The 20,992-nt window shown below is 43.2% G+C and overlaps 1 protein-coding gene across 4 annotated transcripts in view; it reads right to left on the bottom strand.

Annotated features, from left to right (window-relative positions):
* Positions 1–20,992, bottom strand: part of RECK (reversion inducing cysteine rich protein with kazal motifs) — a 764,658-nt gene that overhangs the window by 284,922 nt on the left and 458,744 nt on the right. For all 4 annotated transcript variants that reach the window (XM_069730404.1, XM_069730400.1, XM_069730403.1 and 1 more), the window contains one exon: positions 19,816–19,956. In XM_069730404.1, the coding sequence (XP_069586505.1) occupies positions 19,816–19,956 (141 nt within the window). The remainder of the gene's footprint in view (positions 1–19,815; positions 19,957–20,992) is intronic.

Raw genomic sequence — 20,992 nt, 5'->3', positions numbered from 1 at the left:
GATACCCAATATGTGGAGGAAAACTAATGTTTTGGCGCACGGCAGGGCTTGGAAGAGAAAGAGCGCAATTAGATTTTTTTAATACAAAATTTTAAGGAATAATTAGCGGACGACACATCGCGTTTGGAGTGCCGCTGATGTGTCTAAACAGTGGAAACTCCTCACAAGTGATGCAACTTTGGAAACTAGACCTCCCAGGGAATTTATCTAGATGTGTGTTGAGCAAGTTGAACCCTCAGGTGCCTCACAAAAGTTTATAACATTGAGTGGGGAAAATAAAAAAAAATCACATTTTTCCCACAAAAATGTTTTTGAGCCCCAAATTTAGCATTTTCATAAGGGTAACAGGAGAAATTTCACCACATAACTTGTAGTGCAATTTCTCCTGAATATGCCGATACCCCATACGTGGTCAAAAACTACTGTTTGCATGCAAGGGAGGGCTCAGAAAGGAAGAAGGGGCGTTTTGGAACTCACATTTTGATGGAATGGTCTGCAGGTGTCATGTCGCGTTTGGAGAGCCCCTGATGTGCCTAAGCAGTTAAAGGGAACCTGTCACCCCCCCCCCCCCCAGGCATTTGTAACTAAAAGAGCCACCTTGTGCAGCACTAATGCTGAATTCTGACATGGTGGCTCTTTTAGTTCTTGGTGCTGTAACTGCAGAAATAATCGATTTTGCAATTTGCCCAAAATACCTTGAAACAGTTCTGGAGGCAGGTCTTTCCCCCTATTGCAGACGCAGCACTTCCGTCACTCATGCCCTCTTGGTGCCTCCTCAGCGTTGTTTTCCACTGTCCCGGTGCCTGCGCTGTTATCTTATGCCTTGAGCATGCGCAGTTAGCGCTGCCAGTCTTCTGACGTCATTTGATGTCTTGTTGACTGCGCCTGTCTGGCCGCGATGCCCGAGATCCCACCCCGCAGTGTGAATAAATCAGAAGACACTGCGGGGAGGGATCTCGGGCAGCGTGGCCGCACAAGTGAAGCATGAGAACTAATTTGGCTAGATGAGAGGCTCTGGACTGGGGTCTAAGGGGCAACGCTTCTCCTTATGGAGAGTGACATACCACCTCTGGCTTGTCAAGGTAAGGGAGCTTATACGCCATGCTTCGCACTGACGAGGGCCAACAGCCTGAAACACCATGTCTGCAAATTGAGATACTGATATGGCTTTTATCCTAAGTCATATTGCACGACTTGTTAACCCCTTTCTACCATTGGACGTACTATTCTGTCCATGTGGGGTGGGCCCTACTTCCCAAGGACGGAATAGTACATCCAGCGCGTTCAGCCGCGCTCACGGGGGGAGTGCGGACGATGGCGGCCGGGTGTAAGCTATCGCAGCTGACATCCGGCACTATGTGCCAGGAGCGGTCACGGACCGCCCCGGCACATTAACCCCCGACACACTGCGATCAAATATGATCGCAGTGTTCCGGCGTTAAAGGGAGGCATCGCGCAGGGAGGGGGTTCCCTGCGTGCTTCCCTGAGACCCTCGGAGCAACGCGATGTGATCGTGTTGCTCCGAGGGTCTCCTTCCTTCCTCTCCCTGCAGGCCCCGGATCCAAAATGGCTGCAGGGCTGCATCTGGGTCCTGCAGGGAGGTGGCTTACCAGTACCTGCTCAGAGAAGGTGCCGGGAAGCCTCCCTGCTGTGCATGTCAGATCGCTGTAAAAAAAATAAAAAAAAAATAAAAAAAATACATGTGTAAATAAAAAAAAATTTCTAAACAAATAATAAAAAAAATATTGTTACAATAAATACATTCCTTTGTCTAAATAAATAAAAAAGAACAAAACAATAAAAGTACACATATTTAGTATCGCTGCGTTTGTAACGACTCGACCTATAAAACTGTCCCACTATTTAACCCCTTCAGTGAACACCTAAAAAACAAAAAGGGGCAAAAAAACAACGCTTTATTATCATACCGCCGAACAAAAAGTGGAATAACACGTGATCAAAAAGACTGATATAAATAAGCATGGTACCGCTGAAAACGTCATCTTGTCCCGCAAAAAACGAGCTGCCATACATCATCATCAGCAAAAAAACAAAAAAGTTATAGTCCTCAGAATAAAGCGATGCAAAAATAATTATTTTTTCTATAAAATAGTTTTTATCGTATAAAAGCGCCAAAACTTTAAAAAATGATATAAATGAGGTATCGCTGTAATCGTACTGACGCAAAGAATAAAACTGCTTTACCCATTTTACCGAACGCGGAATGGTATAAACGCCACCCCCCCCACCAAAGAAATTCATGAATAGCTGGTTTTTGGTTATTCTGCCTCGCAAAAATCAGAATAAAAAGCGATCAAAAAATTTCACGTGCTCGAAAATGTTACCAATAAAAACGTCAACTCGTCCAACAAAAAACAAGACCTCACATGTTAGGTCTCGAGATCCCGCTTCTGCACAGGGGGAATCTCGAGCCATCTCCGCTGCGGTCTCCCATTCTTACCCAGCCGCAGTGGAGTCTGCTCAGCAGGGACGTCGGTCCCAGCGTCTTGCTCAGTCTCACGCTGTACAGAGAGTTGCTGCTGCTTCTTCAGCTTCTGCCATTAAAGTCAGTGCTGGTCAGCAGCGAGCGGACTTCTCTGGGACTAAGTCCTTGTCTGCACACACTGAGCATGCCCAGGGCAAGATCTCCCGTTGGAGATCGAGGGTCATGTGCTCAAGCTCTGCAGCACATTCCATTGGTCCTCTTGGCAGGTCTTGGAAGGGCAAAGTTTCTGTGGCCACTTCCTGTGCTGCAACTATATAAACTGCGCATGACCGCACGACCATGCGCTAGTGTACAATTGTTAATGTGTGTATGTTGTGAGTGCAAGTCGTCCTTGGATACCCCTACCCTATTGAATGTCTGTTCGCGGAAGGTGTATGGCTGCTATCTAGCGCCCGACTTAGCCTACAGCACAAATCACACATTACAGCGTCCAGTTGCTGTGACCGCCAGTATGGCGCCGTGCACTTCCTCTGTGCTTTCCTTACCCAAGCCTGGGTGGTTAGTGGCGTTCGTCAGTGCGGCACCACATGCACTCTTGTGCCTTAAAATCGTTATTTAGTTTCTTTACACACCCAGTTGTGGTGTTATGCCAGCAAGGGTCTAATCGGACTTCAATCCTTGTTGGGGTTGAGTTCGCTGACTACTTGCTCGCGCTCTATGTGCGGTACCGCGGTCCTGTGACGCAACAGGATCGCTTCCTTCACGTTGGGTGAAGTTTAACCCACGTGTGTATTCTTATGAGTACCGCCATATAGTCCGTCGTTACTTGGCAGCAGGTTCCATCTCTGCACGGTGGACCCCGGGCTGCGAACGCACCATACTCTATTTGTCTTAATATTTGGTGCGTTCCGCTAGCCCTAACACCCAGTGCTTTGATCCTGGCCTCCAGTCAATGTTCTAGTGTTGGACCTGTTTCCTCCTGGATCGGTCCTGTGGCTTGCTGCTCTGCATAGCTAAGTTCCTCTTTGCTATTTGTTTGCTGTTTTTTTCTGTCCAGCTTGTCAATTTGTTTTTTTCTGCTTGCTGGAAGCTCTGGGACGCAGAGGGTGTACCTCCGTGCCGTTAGTTCGGTACGGAGGGTCTTTTTGCCCTCTTTGCATGGTTTTTGAAGGGTTTTGTGTTGACCGCAAAGTTACCTTTCCTATCCTCGCTCTGTTCAAAAAGTTGGGCCTCACTTTGCTAAATCTATTTCATCTCTACGTTTGTCTCTTCATCTTTACTCACAGTCATTATATGTGGGGGCTGCCTTTTCCTTTGGGGTATTTCTCTGAGGCAAGGTAGGCTTATTTTCTATCTTCAGGCTAGCTAGTTTCTCAGGCCGTGCCGAGTTGCATAGGCAGCGTTAGGCGCAATCCACGGCTGCCTCTAGTGTGGTTTGTTAGGATCAGGGATTGCGGTCAACAGAGTTCCCACGTCTCAGAGCTCGTTCTCGTTTTTTGGGTTATTGTCAGGTCACTGTATGTGCGCTGACCTCTATGTCCATTGTGGTTCTGAATTATCTTTCATAACAGTACTGGAGGCCAATGTACTAATGATTCTCAATAGAGGGAAAAAAGAAGTTCTGAGACCATTTTTTTTCCTTTGCACTGTGTTTTGCCTTTTTTTCCCCCTAGACATTTGGGTGGTTCAGGACACAGGTGTAGCAATGGACAATAAAGGTCTGTTTTCATGTGTGGATCAGCTCACGGCAAGAGTACAAAGTATTCAAGACTTTGTGGTTCAGAATTCTATGTTAGAACCGAGAATTCCTATTCCTGATTTGTTTTTTTGGAGATAGAACTAAATTTCTGAGTTTCAAAAATAATTGTAAACTATTTCTGGCTTTGAAACCTCGCTCCTCTGGTGACCCAGTTCAACAAGTTAGGATCGTTATTTCTTTTTTGCGTGGCGATCCTCAGGACTGGGCATTTTCCCTTGCGCCAGGGGATCCTGCATTAAGTAATATCGATGTATTTTTCCTGGCGCTCGGATTGCTGTACGATGAGCCTAATTCTGTGGATCAGGCAGAGAAGAATTTGCTGGCTCTGTGTCAGGGTCAGGATGAAATAGAGGTATATTGTCAGAAATTTAGAAAGTGGTCCGTACTCACTCAGTGGAATGAAGGTGCGCTCGCAGCTATTTTCAGAAAAGGTCTCTCTGAAGCCCTTAAGGATCTTATGGTGGGATTTCCTATGCCTGCTGGTCTGAATGAGTCTATGTCTTTGGCCATTCAGATCGGTCGACGCTTGCGCGAGCGTAAATCTGTGCACCATTTGGCGGTACTACCTGAGCTTAAACCTGAGCCTATGCAGTGCGATAGGACTTTGACCAGAGTTGAACGGCAAGAACACAGACGTCTGAATGGGCTGTGTTTCTACTGTGGTGATTCCACTCATGCTATCTCTGATTGTCCTAAGCGCACTAAGCGGTTCGCTAGGTCTGCCACTATTGGTATGGTACAGTCAAAATTTCTTCTGTCTGTTACCTTGATCTGCTCTTTGTCATCGTATTCTGTCATGGCATTTGTGGATTCAGGCGCTGCCCTGAATTTGATGGACTTGGAGTATGCTAGGCGTTGTGGGTTTTTTTTGGAGCCCTTGCAGTGTCCTATTCCATTGAGAGGAATTGATGCTACGCCTTTGGCCAAGAATAAGCCTCAGTACTGGACCCAGCTGACCATGTGCATGGCTCCTGCACATCAGGAGGTTATTCGCTTTCTGGTGTTGCATAATCTGCATGATGTGGTCGTGTTGGGGTTGCCATGGCTACAAGTCCATAATCCAGTTTTAGATTGGAAATCCATGTGTGTCCAGCTGGGGTTGTCAGGGGGTACATGGTGATGTCCCATTTCTGACTATTTCTTCATCCACCCCTTCTGAGGTTCCTGAGTTCTTGTCTGATTACCGGGATGTATTTGATGAGCACAAGTCCGATGCCCTACCTCCGCATAGGGATTGTGATTGTGCTATCGATTTGATTCCTGGTAGTAAATTCCCTAAAGGTCGACTGTTTAATTTATCTGTGCCAGAGCACGCCGCTATGCGGAGTTATGTGAAGGAGTCTTTGGAGAAGGGGCATATTCGCCCGTCATCGTCGCCATCGGGAGCAGGGTTCTTTTTTGTAGCCAAGAAGGATGGTTCACTGAGACCTTGTATAGATTACCGCCTTTTAAATAAGATCACGGTTAAATTTCAGTACCCCTTGCCATTGTTATCTGATTTGTTTGCTCGGATTAAGGGGGCTAGCTGGTTCACTAAGATAGATCTTCGTGGTGCGTATAATCTTGTGCGTATTAAGCGAGGCGATGAGTGGAAAACTGCATTTAATACGCCCGAGGGCCATTTTGAGTGTCTAGTAATGCCATTCGGACTAGCCAATGCTCCATCAGTGTTTCAGTCCTTTATGCATGACATCTTCCGAGAGTACCTGGATAAATTCCTGATTGTGTACTTAGATGACATTTTGATCTTCTCGGATGATTGGGAGTCTCATGTGAAGCAGGTCAGAACGGTGTTTCAGGTCCTGCGTGCTAATTCTTTGTTTGTGAAGGGATCAAAGTGTGTCTTTGGTGTTCAGAAGGTTTCATTTTTGGGGTTCATCTTTTCCCCTTCTACTATCGAGATGGATCCTGTTAAGGTCCAAGCCATCCATAATTGGACTCAGCCGACATCTCTGAAAAGTCTGCAAAAGTTCCTGGGCTTTGCTAATTTTTATCGTCGCTTCATCTGCAATTTTTCTAGTATTGCTAAACCATTGACCGATTTGACCAAGAAGGGTGCTGATTTGGTCAATTGGTCTTCTGCTGCGGTGGAAGCCTTTCAAGAGTTGAAGCGTCGTTTTTCTTCTGCCCCTGTGTTGTGTCAACCAGATGTTTCACTTTCGTTCCAGGTCGAGGTTGATACTTCTGAGATTGGAGCAGGGGCTGTTTTGTCGTAGAGAAGTTCTGATTGCTCGGTGATGAAACCATGCGCCTTCTTTTCCAGGAAGTTTTCGCCTGCTGAGCGTAATTATGATGTGGGCAATCGAGAGTTGCTGGCCATGAAGTGGGCATTCGAGGAATGGCGTCATTGGCTTGAGGGAGCTAAGCATCGCGTGGTGGTCTTGACTGATCATAAGAACTTGACTTATCTCGAGTCTGCCAAGCACTTGAACCCTAGACAAGCTCGTTGGTCGTTGTTTTTTGCCCGTTTTGACTTTGTGATTTCATACCTTCCGAGCTCTAAAAATGTGAAGGTGGATGCTCTGTCTAGGAGTTTTGTGCCCGACTCTCCGGGTGTATCTGAGCCGGCGGGTATCCTCAAAGAGGGAGTAATTGTGTCTGCCATCTCCCCTGATTTGCGGCGGGTGCTGCAAAAATTTCAGGATAACAAACCTGATCGTTGCCCAGCGGAGAAACTGTTTGTCCCTGATAGGTGGACGAATAAAGTTATCTCTGAGGTTCATTGTTCGGTGTTGGCTGGTCATCCTGGAATCTTTGGTACCAGAGAGTTAGTGGCTAGATCCTTCTGGTGGCCATCTCTGTCACGGGATGTACGTACTTTTGTGCAGTCCTGTGGGATTTGTGCTCGGGCTAAGCCCTGCTGTTCTCGTGCCAGTGGGTTGCTTTTGCCCTTGCCGGTCCCGAAGAGGCCTTGGACACATATCTCTATGGATTTTATTTCAGATCTTCCCGTCTCTCAAAAGATGTCAGTCATTTGGGTGGTCTGTGATCGCTTCTCTAAGATGGTCCATTTGGTACCCTTGTCTAAATTGCCTTCCTCCTCTGATTTGGTGCCATTGTTTTTCCAGCATGTGGTTCGTTTGCATGGCATTCCAGAGAATATCGTTTCTGACAGAGGTTCCCAGTTTGTTTCGAGGTTTTGGCGAGCCTTTTGTGGTAGGATGGGCATTGACTTGTCTTTTTCCTCGGCTTTCCATCCTCAGACTAATGGCCAGACCGAACGAACCAATCAGACCTTGGAAACATATCTGAGATGCTTTGTTTCTGCTGATCAGGATGACTGGGTGTCCTTTTTGCCTTTGGCTGAGTTCGCCCTTAATAATCGGGCCAGCTCGGCTACCTTAGTTTCACCGTTTTTCTGCAACTCTGGGTTCCATCCTCGTTTCTCTTCAGGGCAGGTTGAGTCTTCGGACTGTCCTGGTGTGGATACTGTGGTGGACAGGTTGCAGCAGATTTGGACTCATGTAGTGGACAATTTGACTTTGTCCCAGGAGAAGGCTCAACGTTTCGCTAATCGCAGACGCTGTGTGGGTCCCCGACTTCGGGTTGGGGACTTGGTTTGGTTATCTTCTCGTCATATTCCTATGAAGGTTTCCTCTCCTAAGTTTAAACCTCGTTTTATTGGTCCGTATAGGATTTCTGAGGTTCTTAATCCTGTGTCTTTTCGTCTGACCCTTCCAGATTCATTTTCCATCCATTACGTATTCCATAGGTCATTGTTGCGGAGATACGTGGCACCTATGGTTCCATCTGTTGATCCTCCTGCCCCGGTTTTGGTGGAGGGGGAGTTGGAGTATATTGTGGAGAAGATTTTGGATTCTCGTGTTTCAAGACGGAAACTCCAGTATCTGGTTAAGTGGAAGGGTTATGCTCAGGAAGATAATTCCTGGGTCTTTGCCTCTGATGTCCATGCTCCCGATCTTGTTCGTGCCTTTCATATGGCTCATCCTGGTCGTCCTGGGAGCTCTGGTGAGGGTTCGGTGACCCCTCCTCAAGGGGGGGGGGGTACTGTTGTGAATTCTGTGGCAGAGCTCCCTCCTGTGGTCACAAGTGGTACTTCGGCTGGTTCTCTCTGTGAGCTTCCGTTGGTGGAGGACAGTGGTACTGCGGCTTCTGAGTTTCCTTCCTCAGGTGATGTGGTGAGGTCGTTAGGTGTTTCCCTATTTAACTCCACCCAGTGCTTTGATCCTGGCCTCCAGTCAATGTTCTAGTGTTGGACCTGTTTCCTCCTGGATCGTTCCTGTGGCTTGCTGCTCTGCATAGCTAAGTTCCTCTTTGCTATTTGTTTGCTGTTTTTTTCTGTCCAGCTTGTCAATTTGTTTTTTTCTGCTTGCTGGAAGCTCTGGGACGCAGAGGGTGTACCTCCGTGCCGTTAGTTCGGTACGGAGGGTCTTTTTGCCCCCTTTGCGTGGTTTTTGAAGGGTTTTGTGTTGACCGCAAAGTTACCTTTCCTATCCTCGCTCTGTTCAGAAAGTTGGGCCTCACTTTGCTAAATCTATTTCATCTCTACGTTTGTCTCTTCATCTTTACTCACAGTCATTATATGTGGGGGCTGCCTTTTCCTTTGGGGTATTTCTCTGAGGCAAGATAGGCTTATTTTCTATCTTCAGGCTAGCTAGTTTCTCAGGCCGTGCCGAGTTGCATAGGCAGCGTTAGGCGCAATCCACGGCTGCCTCTAGTGTGGTTTGTTAGGATCAGGGATTGCGGTCAACAGAGTTCCCACGTCTCAGAGCTCGTTCTCGTTTTTTGGGTTATTGTCAGGTCACTGTATGTGCGCTGACCTCTATGTCCATTGTGGTTCTGAATTATCTTTCATAACACTTGTCTCCTTTGTTTCCCATGCTAATGCTACTTGTTTGCTGGACTGGGCGGGCCCCGAAAACACTCTGGGCCCAGTCGCAGCTGCGACCCCTGCGACTGCAGTTGTTACGCCCCTGGCTAATTCTTATTGGCTAGTCTGCTTATAGACATGAGCCATTCCAACACTGGTGTACCAGAGAGTCCGGGTGGTAAGACTTATCTACTGGATTTGTATCTCGACCATTACTGAACACATTAGCTGGTGTTATGCCGGAGGAGGGCAGGAGACAAGAGTGAACTCACTGGACCGTGATACCGAACCTCCTCCTTCGAGCGTACCAGTTAGGCCAACCCCTATACAGGGATAGTTAGGAAGCAAGCTCAGAAGCCTCAAGTATCACGGATGCCAGGACCAGGGATCGGCTCCAGGAAGGAAGACGGGGAGGAGAAAGGAGAGCCTAAGCAGGAAAGGAGCAGAGGATGTATGAAGAAGGAGACCACAGAAGTGAGTACTGGGCTGAAGAGACCAAAGTGGAGATGATCTGTGGATACTAGAAAGTGCGGCGCAAAGATGAGTATAGGGCTAGGAGATGGGAAACAAAGGATAGAGACACTGAGATATAGGGTCTAAGCAAGAGACAGTAAGATGGGCCTGGAAAAGAGAGCTTAACTACAGAGCAGAACTCAGAGCAGAACTCAAAGCAGAACTCAAAGCAGAACTCAAAGCAGAGCTCAAAGCAGAGCTCAACAATCAGGCAGCCTGAAATACTTAATGCCTGCCCACTATTGGCCCAGCAATACTGCCGGATCAGGTCGCAGCGCAGGATAAGGAGGAAGAGTGTGCGTGCGCCAGGTCCCTAAGGTGAGGATGGGAGGAGACAGGGCACGCCACAGGCAGCAGAGAGGAGGCGCGTCGACGCACCCGAACAGGCACGCACCGGGAACCAGACCAGGAAGGAGCAAGTGATGCGGGAGCGATGACCGAAGAGGAGGAAGGAGCAGCGAGTGCGGCGCCGGCAGTGACAGCCCCGGGACGGGTGGTGATGAGTATGGTAGTAACAGCTGGACATTCTAGGAGGATATCAAAACTATACCATGATGAGTATGCAACAGCAGTATTATAATACACAAGTTTTTTTTAAAAATGGTTACTGATAAATTGTTAGGTTTTACATGATTTAATAGAAAAATGCATAATTGTAGACAATTAATTTAAGGGGTAGGTCTGTTACCTTTACTTAGTTTATAAATGGACCCTTGGTGGGCCTAAACCACCAACCAGACCCATATTACTTCTATGCCTCCATTATCTCCCCACCAGTCTAATGGTTGAGGGTTGTTAGAGTAACTACTTCCGTATGAGTTAGATAGGACACTGTTTCTTCTATCTCTTATTTTTTTATTAGGACCACTATGGTCCTATTGTTAAACTATATAACAGTAGAAGACAGCCCCTTTTAAGGTACAGTTACATTGGTAATAATAATTGGACAGTATGAACGAAAGAGAAAATCAAATATCTCATTTCGTCTGTTTAACCGTATTTTTTTTCCTCAGTGGCAATGTGTTTAGAATAATCAATATACCTAATTTGGACATGTCCATGTGTCTGTGCACAATGAGTCATCAACAGCTCAATCGTGGTCTGTGCGTAATGAGTCATCCACAGCTGAACAGTAACTTAGGTATCCATAGTTACTACCAGTAGCAGCTAACTGCATGGGCGTAAACATGGATATCTAAGGAGAGGAGCTCTCCCTGGTGGCGAGTTAAGGCATAAGCCTTTTTTGAACATTAGCCTGTGAGGCAACACTGTGAGGCAACATTGTGAGGCAACACTGAGGCAACATTGTGAGGCCACACTCAGACAACACTAAGGCAACAGTGTGGGGCAACATTGCAAAGATGGATCAAATTGAGCAGGCTGCTGCACGTTGAGAAGCAAATCGCATACAGATGTGTAACCTGCATCTTAATAAAACAGAAGACAAACAAAATTGTCGAAGGTCTGCTGATGCAGCCGACAGAGGGCGGCCAGAGCAAGAGAAACGAAATAAGTAACTGAATCACGTAGAGCATCTAATGCTGCACGACAACGAGCAACATGCAAAACACAAAGTGATACACATATTTCCCCCAAAAAAGAGAACAAGATAGGATACGTGTCCAAAATCCAAGAACCACTTGATGACGGCAAGATACATTTGTCGCTAGAGGACTTCTCAATCAAATTGATGAGACACGTATTAAAGAGCACTATGCAGGCGAACTGACATTTTGATGTCAGTTCTGCCAATCTAAAAATTTCAGAGACGAAATGGCGCAGGACAAAACATTCCCTTCCTACTGCAAGAGAGGGGGTATCCAATTACGTCCCATTCGTATGGATGATCAATTAGTCAAGTTGATGAAAGGAGAGCACTCCAATAACTTTATGGCTAACATAAGGCAATACAATAGCTTGCTTGCTTTAGCATCAATTGGAGCACAAGTAGCGCCACCTCCTGGGCATGCTCCATACTGTTTTCAAATTCATGGACAAATTTACCACAGAACTGCCCCATTGCATCCCGCTGTGGGTAATACTCCCAAGTTTGCCCAGATTTATATCTTGGACAGTGAAGAAGCATTAAGTACAAGAAGTTAAGCAAATAAAAAGTGCCTCCCAGCACTGCTATCATCTTTTGGAGAGAAAATTAAAGCAATTAACCCACTCGCTAGAGCCTTCACAATGATGAGGGAATTTGAAATAGAGGAAGGGAGGATTGCTGAATTAGAAAATCGCGATCCACTCGAAATAACAATGTCAATTATAAATAACTACAATGATGACCAGAGGCGCTACAATGCACCAAGATGCAATGAAGTAGCTATAATTTATCAAAATGCAATGGGTGAACCCCCATTTAATAGGGACATCAGAATTCACCTCAAAAGTGAAAACCAAACTGTTAAAATCAGCTTTCTTCATTGAAAGTGTGATGCAATGACATATCCACTTCTATTCCCATATGGGGCAGTGGATGGACAATAAATTTGACAACTCCAATTGCCCTAAGTGTGCAACATCAAGGAATTGGTGACATTCATCTACCATCCATACCAGTGTATCAAGATCGACAAGAAAAAAATCACCCTGTTGCAGCACTAGGCATACAGTCTTGCCATTCGTGACGAGTTCAATCCCCTTTTAAATGCTGGGAAGTTGATGCAACAATTTATCATTGACAGTTACGTCAAAATTGAATCCGACAGAATCCAATATATAAAACAAAATCGAAAGGCATTACGTGTCGACAGTTATGCCGGCGTTATGGATCACATCTATAATGCTGCGATACACCAAGAGCTAAAAGCTGGGACACCAGTAATTTTACCGTCCACTTTCATTGTAAGCCCAAGAACTATGCAGCAAAATTACCAAGATGCCATGACAATTGTCCGAAAATTCGGAAAGCCAGATCTTTTTGTTATGATGATGACCTGTAACCCCAAGTGGAAAGAAATTACTGAAAACTTAGAACCATGGCAAAGGCCAGAGTTCAGACCAGGTTTGGTTGCACGAATATTTAAAATCAAACTCCAAGCCGTGTTTAACGAGATTTTGAAAAAACACATTTTTGGCCGTGGAGTTGCCTATGCGCATGTAATAGAAGTTCAAAAGCGTGGACTACCACATGCTCACATGCTCTTAATCCTGGGAGAGGAAGATAAAGTGAGGGACAAAGCTGAAATCCCAAATGAGACAGCAACTCCCAAACTGCCTGAGGCAGTGATGAAGCACATGATTCATGGCCCATATGTGGCGAAGATCAACCTGGTGCTATATGCATGACAGTTGGTCAATGCGCAAAAAAATTCCCAAAGGAATTTAATACAGAGACAAACCCCAATGTTTTTGGTTACTCACAGTACCGTCAACGCAATACTGGGAAAACCAGACGAGGAACGCAAGAAATTGACAATAGATGGGTAGCTCCGTACAACCCCTATTTATTACTCAAGTACAATTAACATATTAATGTTGAGATAAATGCTTTAAAAAAGTGTTAAATATCTTTTCAAATATGTATACAAAGGACATGAGTGTGCCAATATCACGTTTGATACATTAAACTGGAATGAACCAGCCATGTACCTAGATTCTCGATATATAAGCTCCCGTGAGGGCATGTGGAGAATCAGAAAAAATAAAATGCATGATGCTTCACATACCATTAAAAGGCTTGCTGTTCATCTTGAAAACATGCAGCAAGAGTTTTTTGAAGATGGTAATGTGGATATGGTTATTTTGGACTCAAAAGCCTCTACTCTGCAGGCTTATTTTGACCTAAACAGAGTTGACACTTCCGCCCATCAGTTTTTTGTACAGTAAAATCCCTGAACACTATGTCTGGGATAGAAATGCTATACAAGAAGGATGGAAAAAAACGACAGGCTCAATTTAGGAAAACAATTGCCAGAATGTATACAGTCTCTTTAACAGATGGTGAGCTGTATTACCTAAGACTCTTTTTACTTCACGTAAGAGGAGCAAAGTCTTATGCTGACTTAAGGACTGCATTGATCTTCATCCTTTGGAAGATGATTCTCAATGGGAAGAAGGTATAACGGATGCAATCACTTTACCAATGCCCTACCAACTTCGCAAATTATTTGCTATAATTTTTGTATATGGAGAACCAGCTAAACCATTGGCATTATGGCAAAAATATAAAACCGAATTTATGGAGGATTACACCAGGCGGTATACTCCAGAAATTGCTGAACAACTGGCTCTTTGTGATATTATTGAAGTGCTCTGAAGCAATAAAAAGTCCTGTGCTAACTATGGATTGCCAATTCCAGTAAATGTTCCAGATGAAATACTGGACCAACTGAATTATGCTGTAATAAAGCAGGAGGATGAGTAATTGAAAGCTATGCTTAATGAAGCTCAGAAATCAGCTTTCGCTGCAATTATGCAAGCAGACAATGCTGCATCGCAGCCAGACGACGCAAGCTCACTCTCTTTTTTTCTGGATGGCCCAGGAGGCAGTGGGAAGACATTTTTGTACAACTCACAAAAAGGCACCTGTAGCGCTCACACTCAAGGAAAACCTGCAGCAGATATTTTAGCGGAACCACCCACCCGCAAAAACATAGACAAATCTAAAAAATAAGAAAATATAATATCTGCGCTGGGAAAAACACACTAGAGGACCATAAAAATTCGCTGGGGTGCGAATCTGGTACTCTGGCAAAGATTTATTGATGACATTGTTTTTATTTGGTCTGGTGGTCCTGATTCTCTGTCCGATTTTATTGGTAATTTAAATAAAAATTCATATTTTTTAAATTTCACGGGAACCACCAGTACCCTTTCTATTAACTTTCTAGATCTGAACATTTTTATTGATGATGGTATCATCCACACGAGAACCTTTCATAAACCTATTGATGGCAACAATTATATATCCTTGGATAGTTGCCATCTTCCCAATTGGCTGTTAAATGTGCCCAAAAGTCAGATGATTAGGGCACAAAGAAATTGTTCTTGTGAGCAAGATTTTATGCAGGAATCGAAAAATCTTATGGACAAATTTTTACAGAAAGGCTATTCCCATAGCTCTTTGTGCTCGGCTATAAACCAGGTACAGGAACTACCAAGATCGGGTCTCTTGCAAACTAAAGAAAAAACCAGTACAACAGGATGGTTGGAGAAAATTCCAATCATCACTAGATATAGTGCTAATACTCACCTGTTCAGAAATATTGTAAATAGACACTGGGATATCCTAAAAGAGGACAAGGTGATTGGTGATAAGCTTCCAGAACGTCCCTTGTTTATCTACAAAAAAGCCCTTAATCTGGGTAATAAGATAGCTCCGACAGTTCCACGTACTCTTTTCCCTACTCACTTACATACAAATACATCTCAAGGTTTTTTTCCATGTTTAAAATGTAAACCATGCATACTGTTAAAAAGTAGGAAACAACAACTATTTGAGAAAGGTACTATCAATTGGAGGATTAGGAATTTTATTTCTTGTAACACCAAGGGGGTTATTTATGCCATTACTTGTCCTTGTGAAAAGGTATATATAGGCAGAACTAAGAGAGCCCTTCACACAAGGATTAATGAACATATTAGAAATATAAAGAAAAAATTTGTTGGGCATCCCCTCTCCAAACATTTTCTGACTCATCACGGAGGGTCTATTCATGGAACTATCTTTACTGGCCTCAAAATAGTACAAAGTTGCTGGAGAGGGGGGGATTTCATTAAAGAAATGTCTAGGGAAGAGAAGAAAATGATTTTTCTATTGGATACGCTAATCCCAAGAGGTCTCAATAGCGAAATTGAGTTGTTTGCGTTCAATTCCTAATATGGCTGTCTGTCCACCGCTAACTATATAAGAGCCCTCTATTTGCCATAGGATCATCCCTGAGGAAGGAGATCGTTTTGTCTCCGAAACGCGTAGGAAGGAATTGGTCCTAAGCTCTGCCTGTAGCCTATCACGTGATTCCCCACGTGATTGTGACGTCACATTAGGTCCTGCGCCAGCAGTACACCTAACGGCTCTGTCTAGTAGCGCGGACACGCCACACTGAACGCAGGCTAACGCTGCCACCGGCCGGGGCAGTGTCTGCCACCTTGATCCGTACTGGACTATTTGCGATACTCGTTTCACCTGACCTCCTCCGGGTACTGCAAGTATCAAAGGACTTCGGAACAAGCCGCTCCACCACTTCCTGCATACTTGCCATCAGGCACGGACTTCACTTTACTCCATACGGGGATACCCCAACCTACTATACTGCATCTATCCTTATCCTCCTTGGACAACCTTGTCAGGTAGTGACACTATAGTGTTTATTTTTTTATATATTTGGCGGTATTAGGTTGCTCTCCTAGTTGCTTATGGTGCTGTTTTTAGTTTTATTCTTATTTTAACATGGTTTCAGTCTTTTTGTGAGATCAACGTACGTATTTTTGTACAACTGCTTGCACAAGACACTACAAGCAGAAAAGAAGTCTATTTGCTCATTTGCCTCCACTGAATTGGCAGCTACATTACTACAAAATGGCAGCACCTACCAATGCATGTTTGGCCTTGGAATTACAACAAATGAGACCACAGTGTCAAAAATTAAGCCAACCTCACTTGAAGCAAAGTATCTTAGGGAGTCATCTGTCGTTATTTGGGACAAAGTAACAATGACTCCCTGTTGTAATATGAACGCTGTGGATAATTTGTTCCAAGACATATGTGAAAAAAAAGACCATTTGGTGGAAAGGTTTTCATAAACGGTGGTGACTTTCGTCAAACCCTTCCAATAGTAGAAGGTGGAAAACGAGCCCAAATAGTACAGTCCACCATTAAATACTCAAAATCTGGAATCAGTTTTCACAGTTCCAGTTACAACAGAATATGAGAACGTCTCAGGACGAAGTTGAGTACAACTCATGGCTACCAGAAGACACAATTGAAATCCCAAATTCTTTTATTGAAGAGGGTGATTTAATTACAGCTATTTTTGGCGACTCAATTAAGATTACTGATGGAACGGTAGAAGCAATTGCCAATAAAGCAATTCTTACGTCATTGAATGATGACGTTCACACCTTGAACGACAAAATTCTTAGTCAAGTTAAAGGTAAACACTCAACATATCGCTCCGTCGACACAATTGCGGAAGAGGAGGGTGTGATTCTCACAGATTACCCTGTAGAGTTTCTTAACTCTTTGAATCCAACTGGGAAGCCTCCTCATGAAGTAAAGCTGAAACCAGGAGCTGTAATTATGCTTCTGTGTAATCTTAGCAGAAAAGCGTGGCCTTTGTAATGGAACAAGGCTTTATGTGAAAAGCTTAAAAGCAAACGTTTTTGCAATGACCATCAATAAATTTCAGGGACAGTCCTTGGATATTGTAGGAATTTATGTGCCTCTCCCAGTGTTTTCACACGGACAATTATATGTGGCTTTCTCCAGGGGAAGGAAAAGCCAACAAATAAGGGTCAAAATATTTGAGACACAGAAGCAAGGTAAACTTAAGGTACCTTCACACTGAGCAATTTTAGAACGAGAACGACAGCGATCCGTGACATTGCAGCGTCCTGGATATCGATCTCGTTGTGTTTGACATGCAGCAGCGATCAGGATCCCGCTGTGACATCGCTGGTCGCAGCTAGAAGTCCGGAACTTGATTTGGTCGTCAGGTCGGCATGATTCGTCATACTTGACAGCAAAAGCAACGATGCCTGCAATGGTTTTACATGGAGCAACAACCAGCGAGAATGATAAGTACGTCACTGGATCGCTCCTGCATCGTTCAGCTGTTGCCGGTGTTTGACGTCTCCTAGCGACCTAAACAGCGACGCTGCAGCGATCGGCTCGTTGTCTATATCACTGCAGCGTCGCTTAATGTGACGGTACCTTTATTCCTAACGTTGACAAATGGTTTAGTGTCAACTGTGTGTACAAAGAAGTCTTTTATTCTTTTTAACCATTGTAAAAGCCAAACAATTTTGTACACAAAAGCGGGACTAACACCTAGCCGCAGTCTATGGACCAAACATTGGGCATGGGCAGGGCCTTGGGGGCAGATCCCAAGTGCGCTCAACCATGTGAGATAGCTTACGCTCAGGAACATTGAGGAATAGTGTTATCGGATAGCTCTACCAGTTCATTTCTTTTAGGAATAGGGCTATGGGATAGCTCTACCCGTTCACTTTCTTCATGGATAGCGCTATCGGATAGCTCTACCCGAACACTATTAACTACAGAGCTTTTTTATACACAAGGTAGGAGTGGCAGTAGAGGTACACCAGGTGTTTATGTTTGCTATTAATCTGCACATACGCCAGTCTGGTGCATGGGTACACCCCATTGCGAGGTCAGTCTGCTGCAGGGTTACACCCCATTGAGTTGTTCGCAATCACCGCGTGCGCCCGAAGGGTGCGCATTCACTCGTAAAAATGATTTTCACCTGCCACTAACTCGTTTTTTTTTTCTTTTTTGGTCTAAATTCATGTACAGACTTAACCACCACTTTCTTATTAAGTTATTTTACTGCCTTAGACATGGGATCAGCCCAGTCTGAGGTATTCTGAAGGTAACTCCTACATTTCAAGAAGGGCTAAAGAAGGCATGTGTGTAAAAACTTTGTCGCTATATTTAAAAAATCACACTTCTCTGAGATCAATACCACCCCATCCAAGAAGTTATGTTCTGTATTTGCAAATGCCATGTATACTGTTGGAGGGGAAAAATAGAACAAAGCAGATGAAAGACCAAAAGGACATAGTACCATAACGACTGAGCACAGTCACTCCAAGATGGCAGACACCAGGTCTTACTAAGCTGATACGATTACAGGTCCTTCACAAACCAAAACCCAGGCGATCAATCACCCTGTCACCTGTCACCAGTAGCAGAGAAAATAACCTCATTGTTTCTGTGCTGATGCGTAGGATGACCAGGAAATTCATATCAATAACATACACATATTAGGTCTCCCCAAATGTCTAATGGAATGCACAATAAAGCTTCTTTTGTCTAGTATAGTAGGGAGTAAACAAAAATACATAAATACGTAAGTAATGATACAGTTGTATGCCCAAAGGAAACAATATTTAAGCCTCTAAGTATGACATGCAACCAGCATTTAATGAAAACCAATTCAAAAGTGTAACTAATACATATACTCAAAACATACACTTAAATAAAATGTTCAAGGGAAAGAGACTACACAAATAAATATCTTAAAAACACATGATGTGGGGTTGAAGTGAATCTAGGAACAACATAATAACATGGTGATAAAAGGTAGTAAGAAATCAAGTACCGGTACTCTGATTTATTGCATTATTGAATAGTATTCAGGTCTAACGGGACTAGTGCAAGAGAAAATATATTTGTTTTAGAACAATAGTGTGATATCCTTAATGTAATGTACAAATATATGAAAACAAGAAAGTGTAAAATAAAATGACGTGCTCATTAATAAATAAATCAAATAAATCAATAAATACATAACAGATGTAGACAGTGAAAAGGTAATAGAAAAAATGGATGAATATAAATATGTAGAACAACCTCCAATAGATTAGTCAAAAGGTCACATGAGGAGGAGTGGTACATCAAGAGACACAGGGATATTATGCAGAAAACTGAATAAACATAATACCAAATAAATACAGACCCCACAGCATTAAGGATGGACCCAATGAGTGTTTCACTAGAGGCATTGATGAGAGAAGAAATGTGAATTTTATTTAAGTGTATGTTTTGATTCTATGTATTAATAAACTTTTTTTTTTTATTTTATTAAATTCGTTTTGCATGACATATTTATAAGTTTAAATAGTAAACAGTAAAAAAAGATTTTCTTGAATTCCGCCATTTTAAAAATTCATGAACCAAAATATTAATTAAAAAAAATGTCTTAAAAAATCTACCAAGTAGTCCTCCAGAAAAATAAGAACATAACCAGCAATGAAGATGTAAAAAATATAAAATGCATTTTATGAGGCAAAATAAAAAAGGACTTAATCATTCTACTATTATCAACCAATTTAGTTATAAGATGCAAAAATTACTATGTCATTAACACAATGGATTAAAGAGAATGAGTTAGAGTAGTTACTCAGTAAAGTGGATGCTCCTCACTTGGTTGAGTCCATGGTCCATTGGTGGTGTGAAGAATAGTAACAAGTACACTCACTTTTCCTTACAACATAATGTGCAGAACAGATCTAAATACTTTATTTTTATTTCAATTTGATTGCTGACAGTATGTACCTTTAATTACGTTTATCTATTACCTTTAGTGCAAACATATGGAAGACACGGTTCTTCAAGAAAACATTCTTTTCTGTTGACCTCACACAGGTGATTAGCAGGACATGGATTTGGGTTGCATGGATGAGTAACATCCTCAGTAATGTTATCCAGTGGACTTGATCCTAAGGAAATTTAGAAAATACCTCAGGTGACATTGCCATTTATACTCTCCTGAGAACTTAATATAATAATGTGGCAGAAGCAATCATCTAACACAGAAAAAGGTGGTATAGAGCAAGAAAAAAAAAAGACTTTATACAAATGCAGTAAACAGGTTCGACAAGACATCCTTATGTTCACACAGCTTCTTAGATTATTAGGAAGGAAGCATCTTAAAACTTTTCCCGCCCAGAACTAAAACAGTATGATGGAGCCTAGGCCTTAGAACAGGGGTGGTGAACCTCAGGCCCCAGGGCCGTTTATGGCTCTCGATGACCTTTTATCAGGCCCCTGAGCAGATTCTCAGGGACCGCATTCTTGGGCAGGGAAGTGTATTTTGATTACAACCAGCTCATTAATTTCTTCTTGCTCTGTTAGCACACACATGCAGTGTTCACTACTGAACACTGAAGGGCATGCAATGAAAGATTAAGTCCTGAAACCAGTACCAGAGTCAGGATGCACTTTGTGGGTGGAGTTTGTATGGCCCTCGAAGGATGGAAAAAATATCCAAATGGCCCTTAGCAGAAAAAGATTCCCCACCCCTGCCTTAGAACAAAGCACTGTACGTTCATGGCATAGGGAAGAACAAGACTGAGCACCCATTCTAACTGATTGACCTTTAAATGCTGTGGAAAATTGAGAGTAGGGCATTCAGTAGTCAGAGGTAGGGGCTAAATCAGCCATTGGTAATCTATGTTAAAAAATGAAACATTTTATAGCTTTAAAATAAAGAAAATATTTTTGTTATTGCCACCATCATCCCCCATATATCAAATTGGTCTATAAAGTTATCATGTTAATTATCTCATATGGTGATTTCCATAAAAATGCAACTCTACACCAGAATGGTACCAATTACAGCTCTTTAAACAAAAAAAATGTATGGAAAAAAAGTGTTTTTATTGTGCAAGACTAGCAAAACATAAAACCAATAAAACTTTTGCATCGCAGTAAAGATAAAACTTTTTTTCACAAACATTTTACTTTAGATTTTTT

Source organism: Ranitomeya imitator, chromosome 6 (assembly GCF_032444005.1).
Source record: "Ranitomeya imitator isolate aRanImi1 chromosome 6, aRanImi1.pri, whole genome shotgun sequence".
Classification (NCBI taxonomy): domain Eukaryota; kingdom Metazoa; phylum Chordata; class Amphibia; order Anura; family Dendrobatidae; genus Ranitomeya; species Ranitomeya imitator.
Note: the sequence above shows the minus strand (reverse complement) of the source record. Positions and strands in the feature narration are given on the sequence as shown.